The sequence below is a fragment of the Haliotis asinina genome, chromosome 9 (genome assembly GCF_037392515.1).
Source record: "Haliotis asinina isolate JCU_RB_2024 chromosome 9, JCU_Hal_asi_v2, whole genome shotgun sequence".
NCBI classification, from domain to species: domain Eukaryota; kingdom Metazoa; phylum Mollusca; class Gastropoda; order Lepetellida; family Haliotidae; genus Haliotis; species Haliotis asinina.
In genome coordinates this window covers 56,196,542-56,216,287 of record NC_090288.1, presented here as the reverse complement: position 1 = coordinate 56,216,287, position 19,746 = coordinate 56,196,542, and the positions used below count along the sequence as shown (strand labels likewise).

At 39.9% G+C, this 19,746-nt stretch overlaps 1 protein-coding gene across 1 annotated transcript; it reads right to left on the bottom strand.

The window, feature by feature from the left end:
- Window positions 1-2,537: 2,537 nt before the first annotated feature.
- On the bottom strand, window positions 2,538-3,785 carry LOC137297338 (probable G-protein coupled receptor B0563.6). The gene has a single exon (XM_067829349.1). It carries the CDS (start codon window positions 3,783-3,785, stop codon window positions 2,538-2,540), a length of 1,248 nt encoding a protein of 415 aa, XP_067685450.1.
- Window positions 3,786-19,746: the final 15,961 nt, after the last annotated feature.

Below are 19,746 nucleotides of genomic sequence, written 5' to 3'. Positions count from 1 at the left end.
TTCAGTCTCCATAGCGAATTGGATCCAGGGATGTTATTGGTTGTGGTGGTCGAGGGGAGTACTGAGTTCATCCATGTCACATGTCATCCACTTTTCTGAACTAACAGAGTCGTTGGAAAGGGGGTGATGATAGGGCAGACTCTTCAAAGTTGGTCATGTAAATTTCGGTTATCAGTGGTGAGATAGGGGAACCCCACTGGCGATTGTTTGTTGTCTGTTAATCATCTGACCGGAATGGCTGGGGTCATTGATTCTTCAATGGATGATATAGAAGTGAGTGATTATAGCCATTGTTGCTCCCCTCTCAACGTGAGGATGTATTGATATGTAAATGCATCACCATGAATAATGTAAATGTACCGTAAAACACTTTTTGCTTTCTTTTTTTTTTACATTTTCACCACAGCTCCTTCAAAACATCACAGCTCTCTAATTAGTCCAACACAGCTGATGTGTGTGTGTGTGTGTGTGTGTGTGTGTGTGTGTGTGTGTGTGTCTGTGTCTGTGTGCATGTATGTGTGAAACGATTATCTGGTCAGCTTCTTCTTTGAACGCTCCTTATAAAATCAATGTATGGTGCTGTTCAACGAACTGGGCATGTTGTCTTATCTCATCCAGGGACTGAGGATCCTTACCTCTCACCCAAAGAATGCATGGAAGGTGCATGGCCTTAGTGACATAGGATGCAAGGATATCCTTCTGGATGCTGACTCCCAGAATGCGTTTTCTTACCGATGCATTGATCCACTGTCGCTAACTTTCCTTGGTGTACGTAGTAGTTTGGCAAGTAGTTTGTTACTGAGCTCATCAGGTTTATGGGCCACACTTTTAAGCGACACCAGAGAACTTTGCCAGAAGGATCGGGAGTGTTGGCATTGTATGGGTTAAGCTGACTAGTTCAGATGGATTATCTTGATTATCCCATGATTCACAGTTTTGAAGGTTGGGATCTTTTGATTCTCCACCAGCTGCGAACGTGCTATTTCATAGTAATTTTTGCCTTGAAATAAAATACATGGATTCGGGGTAATGCTGACATCCGCGTTGCTAACGTTCCAGGGTGTATTCAGACTCAGAGTGTCAGATTCAATAATTACAGTTCCATTCAGTATAAGAAGATATAAAAAAAATTATACACAGTTGACTGACGTGAACATATTATTTGAATCTTCATAACCATTGAGCTTAGCAGAACATCAACATGTTTGGAACATTATATAAATAAATAAAGGATCTCAAAATTTAATATATTTGTTTTAATACCTTACTAGGGCATGTTTTCAAGTTTACAGAACGACAAAAACATACGATAACACATTACATTACTATTGGTATCCTCAGCTTAAAATAATGAAACAGTAACTAGTGCACGCATTGTAGATGTTTTACGGCAGTGCCTATACGCACCACCGTACTCATTCTCATACAAGCTTTTATCAGCCTGAATATGCGTACTAGTTTTACATTGATGTAAGTGTTTCCACGGTTCACCCCTTCCTAAATACAATACATTGAAAATAAACGTACGCCTGTAGCTGAACATCTACAATAATATATATGATTTGAAGTTGCCAAAATCTAACACTGTAATCACAAAACACTTTCAACATGTAATCAAACGAACACAGAAATAGCCCATGAAAATGTCTTTCCTTAAAGTATAATAGATGAATTCAGCGTTCCAAGGTTTATTCAGATGCACAGTGACTTGACAGTCAAACCTCACCTGATTATAAGTCGGACGAACACGTAGGAGTTGTAAATTGTTGTCACCATTATCCCTTTGTTATTTCATGGGTTGTTCCTGGTTGATACAATATTCTCATAAATTCCCTAATGTATGTCCGACTGTAACTGGACGGTGGTAATACCAACACAAAGGCTTCCGTTTCGTTTACCCAGAAGCATTTCAGATTGACAGCCGATGGTCAGTCAGGAAGTGACATGCTGCCGGTAACTCCAGTGCAAACATTTATCTATTGTCTACATTATGTCTGGTTTTAAGTATTTTACAACCTGAGTTACACTCGTTTGTGTACGGAAATATAGGCATAATTGAGAATTCATATATACTTTTAAATTAATAGTTGTAATGTATGAAATATTGATGACATATTTGGACTATAACAACATTTTACATCAGTGGTGACATGCTAAGACTTGTATTACCAGCTAACACCCGCCCTGTACCAACTTTAATAATAAAGACCCAACGTTGTATATTTTCTGAAAACATTTTGTAACTACTTCAACACAACTCTTCCCTGATGATGTAATCGCTTACATGATTTTCATGTCGATAATGCTCCATGATGATTCCCATCGAAGATATTTCCGATTATCGATCTCTTTAACAAGCCCTAGAAAACATATTCGTCATTTGCACAAAACAGACAAACCATTATTGAACTCATAACGTATGCACTAACTGTAACGAAATAAACACACCACACTCAAACAGTGCTCAACACTTTACAATGTGACAAAGTTCTCATATTTCTATGGCTTCAGATCCAAAGATGTCATCATGTATTTATCTACGACGTACGTGTATGGCCCGTGTTCTGGTCAGTATATCTGGTGGGAGTTGTAGCCTGCCTGATACGAACGATTCTGAAGAAGGTGGTCCGGAAACTTGTACTGAGCCAGATGTAGGCAAGGAAATCAGTAGACAGGCCCAGGTTCGTCAATGTTGAACCGAGATCCTGCAGAATGTTAAAGAGATACTGGTAACGTCCGTACGGCCCGTATGTGCCTGGAATGATACTGAAAACCAACGCATTGGTTGCATGTGGGAAGGCCAGGAAGAGGAACACTGAACACGAGGTGACGATCGTCACCGTTGTCTGCCTTTCTTGTCTTGCTGTTTTCTCTGTGTCTTTTGTAGTCTTTAACTGCTGTCTTTTCTTGGAATGGCGTTTCAGAGCGCACACCACTAGTAGATTAAGCAACAGACCTCCAAGGAGAAGTGCGTAGACAAATATAAAATTACCCGCAGTGCTCATAGCTCGGAGGAACGCCTGATCGTGATGTGTTGCAACAACAGGGTATACCGTAGCGTTTGTTGTTTGGTCTGTTGTGGCTTCAATCTTATAACGGAATGGACTGAAGATGTAGTAAATGGAAGGGATCAAGAATGCCATCATGATTATTGACTTGGGACGTCTCATGAACACAAAGGTTTTAGCTTTCAGGGGAAAGACTACCACTAGTAGTCTTTCCACAGACACCAGGAACACAAGAAAGAAGACGGTTCTTTGGAACACAGGCTTGAAGTACAACTCGATGTAGATAATGTAGGTGCTGAAAAACAATGTCGTAAAATCACTCGACGTCATGTAATATACGGTTTTAACCATGACACATGTTACATACAAGATGTCCATTACACTTATTGCGATGAGGTAGAAGTTGGTCGAGTTCCGGCCCTGTGAGATGAACACTACGATGTTGCAACCATTCAAGACGAGGGCCAACATGAACAGGAAGACGTTTACAGGATCGTTATACTTCTGAAAAGCCAAATATGTTTCCAACGAGAGAAGCTTTTCCTCAGGTACGCTGTCTTTCATAGAAGTCACAGGATCTGATGAACAGTTGAAAGTGCTGTTGCATGCGGAGTGCTGTTGCATGTCTGAGGGAGTCGTATCTGTTGGCATTAGCGTTGTTTCTTCAACGTTTCCCTCGGTGTTTAGCTCCTTGACCGTTGTGCCAATTCTTCTTGTGTTGGTAGAAGGCAAGCTTGTGGTCGTTAGATTCACATGTTTGCCGGTTACAGCTAACATATTTCTGTGGGTGGAACCAAGAAATAACACCACGAGTGCGAGAATGCCTGACATGATGTCTTTTGATAACACCGCTCCTTCAGCGGCCTTTTATAGGTTAACGAGGACGGATGCTTGTCCTTCAGATCAGTAAAATCATTGAATCCGGGGCTCTCTCACGTTTGTATAAGATATTTCACAAGCCCGCCCCAAATCAGATATTTCACAAGCCCGCCCCAATACATTTAATGAGGAACATTTATGACGAAATTTACCAATAAGGCAATATCGATTACTATTCTTATTCCATAAATGTAACTAAGTAACATGTTTTCATTATTGAATTAAACTTGGGTTTCTCTGTTAAAGTCCTTTTTGAATTACTCCAGATATTGCTTGATAAGCATTCAATCCATATGACCCCATGTGACAATATGAGTCTTGAAATGTCAATTGTGGGTATTATTAATAGTTGAAACATGACATGCTTACTCTTTCCACGATGACCTCATGAGATCACTGATTTTCTGTGACCAGTTCAAATATTTGCCATAACCGGTTTGCCCCAAAGAAACTGACTCTTAGACCATTTTTATTTTCTCTGTCAGAGACGCTTTGAACTGAAATGTGTGATTGATTGACCAAAGCTAGATGTTATCGGGATACCCTTGTGGTTTCTAAGGTCGTTTTTATCATTTTTATCTTTGTATATTATATTTGTATATTTCCATTCCAATTATATACTTGTATGGGACATATTGATATATAATTATATGATTGAATAGTTTACATACATGATGAATGAACATATCATCAACATATATTAAATGCACGTTTGTAATTTTGTCGGGACCTGGGCATTTGTTTTAGCTGAGAGACTTAATAGCGTCCTTTATTTCATCAAATCTAAAGTCTTCATCGTATTTGTCGGTACTGCTTTTATCAATTTCCTGGAATAGCTGATATATAATTATGAATTTTTAAATCATCATCGATTGTTTCTGATTCATGTGGTTGAGCTACATCAGCATAGTACTTGCCCCATATTCTGCACATTTCAGAGGGCGTTGAGCCGCTCTCGCCTCCGTAATCAAGTGTAGATACATCTGTAACTACTTCTCTTTGCTTTCTACGGCGGCGTATTAGGGCCACGGTGAAAATTTTTTTTGGTGTCACTATCACCTACGTAGGACTTAATATCTCCTACGTAGGACTTAGTATCTCCTACGTAGGTGATATTAAGTCCTACGTAGGAGATACTAAGTCCTACGTAGGAGATATTAAGTCCTACGTAAGGACTTAATATCTCCTACGTAGGACTTAGTATCTCCTACGTAGGTGATATTAAGTCCTACGTAGGAGATACTAAGTCCTACGTAGGAGATATTAAGTCCTACGTAGGAGATAGTGACACCAAAACAAATTTTCACCGTGGCCCTAATACGCTTCCGTAGCTTTCGGACAGTTTGTAGAAAGTGTTTACGTCCAATTCAGCAGATAACTCAATTTCTTTTAGCATTTCTTTTTTATGAGATCTCTTTTATTTCCGAAACAGACATCGAAAACGTTGTTAAAAGTCATGTTCCCGAGGTTTACCGAAATTGACCTATGTAAGCCTGGCAACTCGCATATCATGATGAGCATCATTTAGGCAATTAGCTTTCCAAAACGGTTTTAGATATGGCCTGTAGTTACTGTTCTGCAGTGGCAGTGGACATGAGAGTGATAAACCTATGCGTCATCGAATATCTGTCTTAACGATTTCAGCAAGTGCAAACACAGTTAACAGAAAAAAGAATGCGTAATGTAATGTAATGTAAATTCGCGGACATCTATTTTTCGCGCACTTAAACGTGTGACGTAAGATTCAGTGTTTTGTAGACAAAAAGTCTTCTTTTTCTTGCTGTCACTATTCTGAAATCACAAATTTCAAAGTAGAGGTTTTTATCCAAAGTTTACCAGCAAATGTGTTTTTACTCTTCAGCACTAATGCAAAAACATCAAGACGAAAATGAACCCTAAAACATAGTTTTCACTCATGACGTGACCGATCTGCCGGCTGTATGCATTGGTAAAAGGTGATGCTAAAAGGTGAAGGTAATGTTAAAATGCTAATTGTTGATTTTCATGTGTCTTGTTAATTCCGCATAACGCGCAAATATTGATTACGCGAGGTTGTATTTTCAGTCATAAGCCTCAGTCATAAGCCGCGTGTTTTACTGCAGCTAGTCTTACGGATATATACTTATTGTCTGATTGATTGACTGATCGATAGTGAGTCTAGTTTGGCTAATAATGTGTGAATGCAGCGGCAGGTGAAGATAACTGAATGTTTTGAGGATAATTAACAATAATGACTGTCGATCATACAAGAGGAAAAAAACAACTATTTCACATAAAATCACGTAGATACAAGGCGTAATTGTGTATCCCGTGACAGGGTGTGTCCGGCATACTTAATCAGTAACAATCACAAACATCCGTACCAGGCTGAATCGGCAAAGGTATTCTCTCGACGTGTTACTTGCCTTTTTGTTTTTGTGTGTGTAGCTTAGTGTGCCATCGGTGAACAACGTACACTCATCTTTCAGAGAACACCTGGTGTCATCACTATTTATATAGATACGAACTCGTAATAAAAAGTCTGAATTGTACAATAGAATCTGCTTTTAACCGATATTTAAAACCATATAGATGAGTGAGGAAATACACTCTTCAAAAAAAGAAACGCAAAATGAAATTCAAAAATGATCCTTACAATTTTGTACACATATGTACAATTTTGTACACATATGTTGTGTATATTCCTAATGCAGAGTGTGGTAACCTATTTTTCAGACAATGCCATACTTGCTTTGTGTTTTTTTCAAGTGCCACAATTCATGAAACTAAACGTGGAATGTGCATACACATATTGCGTCACAAATTAGTGCACAGTAATTTGCCAAGTCACAAGCAAAAGCACAATGCTCCCTAAAACTGGCAGTCGGTCGGGGAACTGGTGTTGTATGGATTTCTGTCTTCGTCTCGTAATCCACTCCATCTGTCATTAGCAGACATTAATTTGTTTGGATGAAAGCACTGATAGTAACGTGAATACGGCTGTCAATCCGGACATGATCGCCATATTTGTTTAAATATGATTACATAATACCATTTAGAAAGTGATCATATGTAACCTACGCCATATTTGGGATTGCACTTTCTCAGTACAGATTCCAGTTCTTTTGTTGGGCTGAGTCCCATTCGAATCCGGAGTTAGGCACTATCCCAAATCTAACATATGTTCCTGTGAAAGCAGTCCCTAAAATTTGGTTATGACCTCTCTGATTAGCGTCGATATCCGCCAATAACCCCAACGAATACAGAAAACATCCGGTGGCTTTATCCTGCCGAGAACGCTGTCCATGATAAATCGATTTACCTGCATTTGAACACATATTTGAGTTGAGTTGGTTTTACGTCACATCGGCATTATTCACGCCATATAGTGACGAGTTCATGTTTGCTCCCACTGCAATTTTAAGTGCATGGTCCAAAAGAGTTTGGCTTTCATTTCACCACCAGTTAAAGAGGTGCTTACATGAATCTACCGGGACGCCTACATACCAAACTGCAAATGTCTTTTCATACATCTACATAGTTGTGGCTAGATATGAACATACACAGCTGTCTGCCTAGCACCATATATATCAACGTACACAGTTGCCTGCATAACGCCCTACATATCAACATACACAGATGCCTGCATATCACCCTACATATCAACATACACAGCTGCCTGCATAACACCCTACATATCAACACATACAGCTACCTCCATAACACCCCACATATCAAAATGCACAGATGCCTGTATAGCACCCAACATATCAACATACACAGCTGCCTGCATAACACCCTGCATATCAACAAACACAGCTGCATGCATAACACCCTACATACCAACATACACAGCTACCTGCATAACACCCTACATATCAACATACACAGCTACCTGCATAACACCCTCCATATCAACATACCCAGCTGCCTGCATAACACCCTCCATATCAACATACCCAGCTACCTGAATAACACCCTACATATCAACATACACAGCTACCTGCATAACAACCCGACATATCAACATACACAGCTGCGTGCATAACACCCTACATACCAACATACACAGCTACCTGAATAACACCCTACATATCAACATACACAGCTGCATGCATAACACCCTACATACCAACATACACAGATGCCTGCATAACACCCGACATATCAACATACACAGCTGCATGCATAACACCCTACATATCAACATACACAGCTACCTGAATAACACCCTACATATCAACATACACAGCTACATGCATAACACCCTACATACCAACATACACAGCTGCCTGCATAACACCCTACATATCAACATACACAGCTGCATGCATAACACCCTACATACCAACATATACAGCTACCTGCATAACACCCTACATATCAACTTATACAGCTACCTGCATAAGACCCTGCATATCAACATATACAGGTATGAACATAGTAACCTACACTTGTGCCTACATATACGCCTACAGAAATTTCGAAATTTAGATTGTCGACATTACAATTGATCTTACGACCACATACGATATATGTTAACGTGGCAGACTGAATGTGTCTGAACTAGACAGTAACGAAGCACACGCTAAGTATTTCAATCAGTAGACATTGTTAGAACAAGTGTATTACAAATGAAAGGCTATTGGAGAATTCAGTTGTTAAGCCTAATAAATTATGCGAAGTTTCAAACGTTTTAAAATTGTAACTGAAATGGGAAGTGTATACGAAAAACTCGCAAAATGGGAACCAAAATGGAACTTTTTAGCTATATACTGTCATACAATGAAAACGCAAACCCATTTCATACTAGGAAAAAATGACAAACCATATCATTTGCAAATAAGTTTTAATACAGTCATGTAAAGAATTTAATTGTCTTTCCTTTGCATGTTAAGAAGATGATGTGTTGCACACTGATGACGCAGCACGTCAAGTTTAACACACAAACCCCCTTATCAAAGTCAGTAACGAGTGTGACCCCCTTGAGATTGCAAGCAAGCACGGAGTCGTCGTGGCATGGACTTGCAGAAACGTAGAACAGATGCTTGAGGAATGTCCTGCCACTCCTGTTGTAGAGCAAGGGCCAATTCAGCGACGTTGTTTGGTTGACGTTGACGTTGACGTTGACGTTGACGTTGATGGACACGACGTTCACGTTCATCCCACAAATGTTCAATGGGGTTTAAATCTGGTGAAACAGCTGGACAGGGAAGGGCTGGTATCTGTGCTTGCTGTAGAAAGTCTCTGGTAAGACGTGCAGTGTAGGGGCGGGCGTTATCGTGCTGGAATGTCAAGGGCATTTGCTGATGTCCATGGTTGTTCAGTAGTGGTTGAAGAGCAGGTCTTAAAATCTGGTCGACCATAACGCTGTGCTGTCAGTGTACCGTTAATCACAATCAGAAGGCTTCGAAATCTGGCATTGATTCCAGCCCAAACCATTACACTGCCTCCTCCAAAGCGATTTCTCTCAATAACGCATCCATCTTGATAACGTTCGTGTAGCCGTCTGTACACACGCTGACGTCCGTCGGCAAAGCATAGACAGAACCTTGACTCATCAGAGTAGACACACTGGTTGAAGAATCTGGGTAGCATAAGGCGATATTGTTGAGCAAACTGCAGTCTGGCAGCCCGATGACGTGGTTTCATGATGTTTCCACGGTATGACCTACGACATCTCATACCCACAGCTTGCAGACGTCTTATCACCGTCATAGTGCTGATTTGCCGTCCGTTACGTCCTACTGTGGTACGAACTGTGTTTGCTGCTGTCTGAAAGCGGTTCCGTTGATGTGCTCGTCGGATGTGTCGGTCTTGACGTGGTGTCGTAACCGGAAGTCGGCCTGGTGGTGGACGGTCACGAACACTTCCTGTTTGCTGATAACGTTGCTGGAGTCTGTGGACAGTTGATGGATGCACTCCAAAGAGGCGGGCAACCTCGCGCAGTGATGTTCCGGCCAACAGCATCCCAATGGCTTGATTCCTCTGTGGTTCGTTGAGCCGTGGCATTTTGTGACTGGTAGTGAAACAATCGAATCATGATGCCTTTTATGTGTCGAAAACCACATTTTGCTCGTTCATGTCACGGTAACCATGCACCCTATAAGATCTAAGAAAACTGCCAGAGTTGTGTTTTGTCGAATTATTCCATTGCCAGGAACATTAAATGGCTCGAACCCAAATCTTTTTATGGTTTCATTTGGCGACCTTACATCAAGTGATCTAAGTGTGATAATTGAATTCATTATGTAAAATAATTTTGAAATGACCAAAATGGGTTTTGCGTTTTTATTATGTGTCAGTATATTTAATATATATTCAATGTTTGAGAATATACACTCATTTGTCTTATAGTGAATGCATAACCCGCACTATAAGAGCTGAAATGTTATGCCATTATGAGGGCGAGTTTGCCGAGCTAAACAGGCTAGAGTTACCGACGTAACGATGTAAATACGGGCATTAATCAGGTGAACACACGGATGTAAAATACAAAAGAAGCATTAGAAGTGAAAATGTAAGCAGCAAGATAGAAAGGGTCGTGTGTATTTTTATTTCTAACCTCACTTCACCTCAATGAAAATATCAAAAGTACATAACAACATTGACATACGCATGGCATCACTATCGGGAAGCGATTTTATCAAAAATGGCGTGTTCACTGACACGAGTACCCAGGAAGTTGGGAAGGAAACATTCGTTGTTTCATGCAACATACATTATAAGTTGTTCAGTGGTCACGAGGGTACATCTGCCCAAGGTCCACGAGGTACCAGTGAACAAGGTATTTATCTTACAGAACACTTCAATGTTAATTCTGAACTATTTTAAACACACTTCAGTCAACCTATATGAATCTTGCTGTTTTTCCCGCAGGTATTGTCCTAGTAAAGTCACCGCGGTGTAATTTCTCTGCTTAGTATTCACACGGACTAAATTTGAACGTTTTGTCAAAATATATTTAGTGGAATGCGAGGTAAATCTTTTCGTAGCCATCGCTAGATTTTGCAGACGACACAAGAAAAAGATTTAGAGTTATTTCCCTTCCATCGACTTGCAGTCGCAAAACATCGATAATTTCCGTTCATCATACGTGAATCAGTGTTACTCGAGATAAGAAGTACGACCACGAAGTACCGAATGAGTTGCGACTGGCAATGTTTGATACACTGATAATAACTGAAGAGTGCTCAGCCAATCAGAAAGCGACATTTATGTGTGACGTAAGATTATATAAGGTGTTCACTAGTCACGAGGGGAACATGGGTTGATGTACCCTCGATGTTAGTTTATGTTCCCTGTGCCCAAAGGACGACGATACCATAAACAAACATCGAGGGTACATCATCGCATGGGCCCCGAGGAACCAATGAACAACGTATTATCTTACCAAGCACCTCAATGTTAACTCTGAACCGTCTGAAACATGGGTATCGATTCGTGCACTTAGCGAACCTCTGTGAATGAAACGATTATATTGAAATGTACCTCGCTTGTAAGTGGGGGGCATTGAAAATAATAGAAGACAGCATGGCAAATCAGAAAACGCCATTTATATGTGAAGTAAAACAGGCATAAATGTGACAGCAGTTCGAAACATTCTGCCAATCTGGGTGTTGATTTCTGTTGTTTTCATTGTGATTGTTATGTACTGACTCCCACCGTTTGACACTCATTCTCAGATAATTGGGACCATTCCTGTCACCGACCTTTTGGCTGTTAGTGATTTCAAATTTGATGTTAAATTAAGATGTATCTGTGCAGATATTGTAAATAATACTGTTTACAATAATCAGTATCAACCTTCTAAAGATGGTTCTAAGTCATATTGCAGCGTCAGAAGTAAACATTTGGCTCTATGACAGCATTTTTTCCAATAGTGTGTACTTTTTGCAATTGAGCTTGCGGTAAACCTTTATCCAGCGGAAGTTTTGTTATAGATAGTGCCATAAAAGAGCCAAAATACACACGGGTTAATTTGCCCATGTTACTTTGTGTTTGTTTACAGCTTTTCTTGTTGTACATCATCGCACAGACCTACATGATCACTTTTCTTGATTGACCTGTTCATCAAATCCCGGTATGTTAAAACATATAGTTTCGTTAACATTGATTTTTCTTACAATATGGAAATATATGCTCATCAGTTGAGACTATTTTAGCATGTAATCATACATTACCGTTATAACTCAAAATCTAGCATCCCAGTAATAGTCTACTTTAGTGTACATTTGGGGCCTGGCGATCTCTTTGTTATATATGTGCCCCAACTAAGCATTCTGTATTTACTCATCTTGCCATTTATTCATGATCAGAACTAATTCATGTTACCGCCATATTTCGTAATTTGGAAAAAATCGTGGAAGTATTGAGTTTTGTTGTCTGGTATTGACGATAAATAAGCAATGTAAATAAAACTTTGACAAGTGAAACAAGTTTTAGATAGGTTTCGCCGTTAATGTATAAGTAACGTAATTTACATTGTGGTAATATGAATTATGAATCGAAGAATGCTGAATGATAATAGTTTTACAAGATGACATTTTCAGTTCGTTTAGTGTTAGGAAATATAATTAGGCATCCAAATTCCATTTGTTGAATGGATTGTGATAGGATTATACTACTGAATTCTGATATATACTTATAATATGTGAGATATAAATTAACAAAAGTATGACAGACTTTTAGATAGTATCAATATGTGAGTTTGATTTGAAATTGTTAGGTGAAAGGGGCTGTGACTGAAATACTTCATCAAAAGTATCTTTCAGTTCAGTTGTCTACATTCACGGGTGTTGGTAGGCACATCGTTATCGTAACGTACATTACTTCATTACCTTCCAGATATGATTGAATTAATATTGCGAAAACGTTGTCATACCATTGATGGAACGATGTCAAGTAGATTGTATTTCTGATACAATGGCTAAAACTGCTGCCATAAGTAACGTGACTATAAAACGGGAGTAGCATACATGTGTCTCTCAAAATGGAGATATAGTTGTGATGGTTGACGAATTTATGTCGTTTTCCATAAAAGATACTTGTTACAGATTGATTATAAGTTTTCTTGTTGAAATAAAGTTTAATTGTTATCAAAATGGATGTCATTATGAAATATATTAATAGTAGCAATTTACCTTACAGATAAATGACATCATTTTCCTGAACAACAAGCAGAAATATTTATACTATTGTCGATTGTTTGTCATCAACCAGCTCTGTAGTTTTGCACTCAGGCAGGATCAACATATATTTCCATTTTTGACAGTGTTTTGCTGATATCATTAAACGGTTACATAAGCACTTCACAATATTAATTGCTCTATTTATTTTTTTATATTAGACTTGAAGCAAATTCATTCGTTGATTACTCTGGCATGTTGAGCATGTCTTGCGATACCCCCAATGTCCCTGTCAAATGTAGCTCCTGGCTACTGATTTCATCTTCACTACACCAAAATGGCCCATGTGTAGTTATTGTAATACATGTTCTTTCATCTTCATTAGAATGACAACTCTCACTGCCCACACCACACAACCCTTATGCATAGAGAGTTCATTTCTCCTTGTGTAAACATGTTTCATCAGAGCATTATCTTCCTGCTCTTTGTATCATCCATTCATCAGTGCTGTGTACACTTGGGACAACAATGCATCGCGTGTTGTTTCATTCCTGATATTCGGCGCAAGACAGGGGCACCTGTTCAAACTGGCTGTTGTACAACAGCGCTGCATCATCTCGAAAGTTATCATTGTCTAATGTTGTTCTCAAAGGCAACCTAGATAACAAATCCGCATTGGTATACTTCTCTGACCCACTCAGTATTATCGTCCACCTCTGCATGCGAACTGCAGTGGTTGCCGGCACTGGATTAGCAGCTCCGAACAGAGCTGTCAAGGGCCTGTACTCAGTTACCTGTGGGAAGTGCTGGTGAACCGATCTACACCAAATGTGATACCCAATGCTTCTCGACCAATTTGAGAATGAAAGAATGGCTTCTTTCAACTGCAGACAAAATTCTTGATGCATATGAAGAGGCGTCAGACGTTAGCCGCAATGAACGTGAAGGATCGTTTTAAGAGAGTACCTCAGAACTGGCTATGATAGTATTGTATTTGTTAAATGCGTCCTCACACTGATAAGACCCAACCCACTCAGTGCCCTTCCTCATGGTGATTCAACGGGTGAAGAACAATGAAACGCCCATTGTACAAGGTGGGAAACCGGGATACATTTCCCGGTCTTGGTGCATCTTGTACAGTTTGTACTTTGACCTGACTTGTATGCAAGTTATTTCTGTCAATCAAGTGTCCCAAGTACTTCACAGAGTCAACAAAAATATACATTTCTGCTTTTGGATTCTCGAACCATAATCCTACAGTTTTTTCATCACCTGTTTGATGTTTCTGAAATGTTCCTTATAATTTGCACCAGTCACCAAAATATCATCTTGGTGACACAAAACTTGGTGTCCTTGCAACACTTGGTCCTTGGCTGATGAATTATCGCTGGAGCTGATGTGATACCAAATGCTAGTATTCTGTATCTGAACTACTGACAATCAGCATCAACTTCCATTTGTTGATAGTCATGGGTAAGATCTATTTTAGGAAACTTCTGCCCTTCTGCATGTGTGGCAAACAGATCTTCAGTTGTGTGTAGTGGGTACTTGTTATTGTTAAGAACAGGATTCACCGTGGATTTGAAACCCCCACATATCCTTAGACTTGAATCACTTTTGATCACAGATACTACAGGAGTTGCCCATTCACTGTGATCAGCTTTGACTAACACACGATGTTTCTCCATCTTATCTATTTCCTCATTTACTCTCTCTTGTAGAGCATAGAGCACTGGTCTTGCCTTCATGAATCATGGAGACACTCCACTTTTGCGGGATAAGTGAGCTCTGATGTCCATAACTGTACTTATCTGATCTGAGCAAAACATCACAGTATTTGACAAATGATTCTTGAATTTGCGTATCTTCTCTTCCTTGCAATAATAAATGTCTTCTCACACGCGTTTCCGGTCAATGTAAGCAAATGGCAACCATGTTCTACAGAGCAGGGATGGTCACTCCCTTTCACAACGTGTAAATCAAGTTTTTGTATGTCGTTGTCATTCTAATGTTAATTTACAGCTTCCGTATTTCGCATCCTGTGAACTTATCTTCAAAGGTCCTCACTTTGATGAGTGAATGCCTCGACCCGGGATTCAACTCAGATAGCATATCACCGCCGTTGACATTCACAGTCACCCAAATAACATCGGCACTTTTCTCTTGCCAAGCATACATATGACTCAAACAATACGCAAGGTCCTCAGGATACAGTTCAAAGTCACCTTTGTGTCAGTTGGTTTCACACGAGAATTACTTGAATTGTTTACACCGCCATGTTTGTTCACCACGCCACTTGCGGAAAGTGAAGGTCGTGAACCTGGGTCATGACCTGACCTCTGACGTCAACCCACTGACTGCAAATGCTCACGCGTGTTACAGTTCAAACACACGGCCTTTTTATGTTTACAAGCGTTAGCGAGATGAAAAGCGCTTCCACATCGGAAACACCATTTATTGCTACAGTTTTTACATTTGCTGTTAAAACGTTGACATCTGAAGCAGTACTTCCCTTCAAACTGTCAGAGCCTCTGGGTACTCCGGGCGTGTCAAAGTAAATGCATCATTTGCATAAATCACAAACATCTTCATCAATACCACATTCTGCATGATACCAGAATTCGAGTTCATTGGGTGGGTCAGTGTTTTTTTCGTTACAATGCAAACAAATTGTTTGTTTCTCTGTTGTCAGTGGAACGAAACTTCGTTTTGTTTATTTTTGGGGTTGTTTTTTTGTTTTTGTTTTTGTTTGGTTTGGTTTGGGGTTTTTTTTATTGTTTGTTTGGGTTTTTTGTTTTTTGTTTATCTGCTTTGTTTTGTTTTTCGCTTTTTTTTTTTTTGTTTCATCTTCATCTGCATGAGATGAGTTTGGCTGGTTGAGTTCAGGGGACTCAACATTGATAGATTGAGCAGCAGAGGCTTCCTGGGAGACGCTAGCAGCTGTGGATGTCTGACCTTCACCAGAATCCTGTATTGCTTCTGGATCTGCTTCCGGTGTTGGTTCCTCTGACATCTGTGCAGCCCTGAAATCTTCTTTCGAGAAGAATGGCCACATACCAGTGCAGTGGTAACCACTGGTAGCTTTTAGCATCGTCGATATTTTTCTGTGAGCATCCCCAAATAGTTGGGCCATTTCAAACACTGATATTCCCTTTCCTGGATTCAGCAGCATCCACCTGTCTGCTCCCGATGAAAATTTGTCTTCAACGGGCCAAAGGAGGTGCAGTCCAATGGTTGAAGTCGATGGGTTGTGTTGGGCGGTAAATCCAACATCGAAATGTGGTTGTCTCTGGCAAATGAGATTGCTTCAAGTGTTTATGGGAATAGTGACAATCAAGCACGTGTAGGTTTCTCACGTGTAGGTTGAACAAAGTCTCTGAAATAACGTAACCAGTCAAGAAACGAATCCTGATTCAACCACCTATTTCCACTATATTTCGCCAGTGACCCAACAGGAGCTCCCTTCGTCAGAGTTGGAGCCATTCTTTTACGTGGATATATCATCATTGGGAGTACGTATGTGCCAACTGCACAGAAACAACACACCACAGTGATTGTTTTACCCCTTTCACCACCTACTTTTGACCTTTCTTCGCGAGAATATGTCCTGCTTGTGGACCACCGTCAGACCAGTCTCATCCATGTTTCATAGGGAACACTCTTGAATTGAATATTCATTAATTTGATCTCTCAAAAGTATATAAAACTTGTCTACAGCAGGGCCCTTATTCTCGAAACGTTCGTGGCTCTAAGAATTCTTAAATTTGATCGTAGTCTATGTGTTAAGAATGGGCTTAAGAAGTCCGTAGGGTTACGAACGTTTCGAGAATAGCTAGCCTGGTATGTTAAGCTCAAGCTTGAAGCTTCTGGTTTCCTAATGGACAGCTCTGGGTGTAACTTCTAAAAGTTGGATAACCAGTCTTATCCGGCTTTTCTTTTGCTCGCTGCTAAATCAAAAGCTAATTTCCGAATGTCTCTAGTATGCAGTCCGCAGTACATTTGTTGTGTAGTAATAATGTGATTGACTAGTTCAAGTGCGTACGTGTCATCTAATGTTGGTCTGTATCGCCCAAGTTCTGCGGAACCGGGTTCTTTAACTACACCTTTCAAATGGCGTGATAGTGTTTTCCTTGAAATATTGAAGTTCTTGGAAGCCGACGAAATAAATGTTCCTTCTTTGACAGCAGCCATGGGTCGCTTCGGTGAATCTACACCATAACTACTATGGTCTCTTTTCCTTTTGTAATTACGCACCATTATCTTTCAATACGCAAATCATCTACGTAGGCCTCCTTGAAGTCAACACTGGTATGTGACGAAGGTATTTCTTGTCGAATGCAAGTACTGACAAAGGATCATCATCTTCCTTTGGTCTATTTTTATGGTCCATGAACACTTCTGTTAACTTCAACCCAAAGTACAGGTGGCATCGAATGAGACTGAAAAGTAAAAGGACAAAACACCACTGTGTGTCATCGTCCAGTCCAGAGAAAAATACATTTGATATTGCTACTCTAAGACAACGAGTCTCTGGTTTGTTTTCGTTTTGTTTTTTGTTTTGTTTTTTGTTTTTTGAGGGTTTTTTTTTTAGGGGGGGGGGGGGGGTGTTTTGTTTTTGTGTTTTTTATCCAATTTCCGGTACTGGTGCGTTTTGCCCCAAAGTATGTGCTTTCTTGAAATGGAAATGAAATAAACGTGAAGATGTAATACGTGCATGCCAACTGTAGAATTACAAGCTTCCACGTTATATTTCCACTTAAATAGTTAAGTTTTAACTTGGTCAGTAACGAAGCCACTAGTAAGTTAGTGATTTTTGTCATGATTCAAACATGAAAATGCTAAATTCAAACTTTTTCCCCACGTACCGTTTTTATGCTTGTTATTTAAGATCCCGTCATCTAGCACGATGCATGACGTCATCTGTGGTTGACTGATTAGTCACTTTGCCCTGGGGGCGCCCTTTGACCCGGTCTCCCCTACCAGTCCACCAAGAGCCTGATCTTGTGATCTTGTCGGCGCGGTCATCATTTAAGCACTGCATAAATCTGACTTGCAATCATGGACAAATATGTAGGCACTCGACGAGCAACAATGACTTCATTAGCATCTTTCGGCATATCATGCCCAATTCTTCTTCAAAAATCCCAGCTTCACCAATAACGCCCGCCATATTGAAAAATCACTGAACAGATGAGCAGGTTTTCCAATGTCAAACTGTACCTTTCACTGCTAACGACACAAATATTCATTAGCAAAAGCACTTAGCACTTTCAATACTTAGGAATTCCATCTTTTATCCTTGTCCCCACTGTTATGTAATGAGTCCAATCGTTTGAATGAACGCATAAAACATCGTAGTTTTGAATAGTTTAAACACAGAGTTCGAAGTGAAGTATATGTGAATTGTTAATGACGTCACTCTTTGATGTAATCATATCACGTGCTCACGCGCTCTTCGTGCGGATGTAGATGACCTAACAACAGTGATCAGAGGCAAATAGTCAGAAATGAGAAGTACCATCATCGTTGTGTGAGTTTGTGTCAGTCATGGCGGCACGCTTACATCACGCTATGACAGATTTTGTTGAATCGTGAAAATATTGGAATACACCTATCCTTATCTCTTGCTCCTCTCATGCACGTCTGGTAATGAATGCAAACTTGATCTCGTCACTCTATGGCTGGAATATTTCCGGTGTGACGTAGAACTCAACGAGTTGGCGAACAGATGACTCACAGTATGAGAAAACGATACAGAGTGTTAAATCGCGTTTAAACGAGTGGTCATTTCACGGCGTGACACCTGACATATTTTGCTAGATTTCACTGAGACACTTGGTTTTGGTGACAAAGACGATTTGTCATTTTAGTTTGAATTGTATGAGGAATTCAAGGATTCATGTTGAATTATTGCTGTGATGTAATGGGTAAAACATAATTGACACAAATGTGACGTGATTTCAAACACATCCACGTTCATGTACTTTCCTAAACATTCACAGCGATTCTCGGTTCGACTTTGGTTCAAAGCGAGCTCGAGCATTCACTGATTCGAGCAAACAACAAATATACCGGTTCAGTTCAGTTTTCTTAGTTTTTAGTTTTTCTTAGTTAGGTGGTGGTGGGTATTTGTTTTGTTTGTTTTAGGGTGTGTGTTGTTTTTTTCTTCTTTTTATTTATTATGTTGTTGATTTGTGTTGTTGTTGTTTTGTTGTTGTTTTTGTTGTTGTTCAACAGTTGTTGTTGTTGCATGATATCATTGAATAAAAAATTGAACACACAGAATTTAAAACTGGGAATAATACTTTCGGGATGCTTTTGGATATGTTTTCGACACGAAAGTGAAGGTTGAAAAGGAGGGGCACATATGTTGTGCATATACGTTTGAGTTTGGGTGAAAAAGTTACTGTTAAGATGAGATCAACTCTGAGCTGATTTAGTTCACAACATGCTCAGTTTTAAATGACCCTTTGCTTTATTGACAGATTATAGCTAAAATGGATAGAATTATCATGAAAACGACCGCTCGTTATCAGAAATGAGCGGTCCACTGTAACTTGATAACGCCCGCAAAATGCTTGACGATGGGCCATTATCAAGCCCGCTGTTAGGTGACGTCATAAGTAGCTCAGCTGTTGAAGTTCAATCACCTACGGCTCGAATGAACTTGGGTTCATTATTGACCATGTATCTGGCACACATTCGTCACATGTGCCTGTGCCATTATGCACTTTCCTGCTTGTGCCATCCAT

Coding starts and splice junctions, on each gene's coding strand:
- LOC137297338 (XM_067829349.1), bottom strand. CDS start 3,785: ATGTTAGCTGTAACCGGCAAACATGTGAATCTAACGACCACAAGCTTG.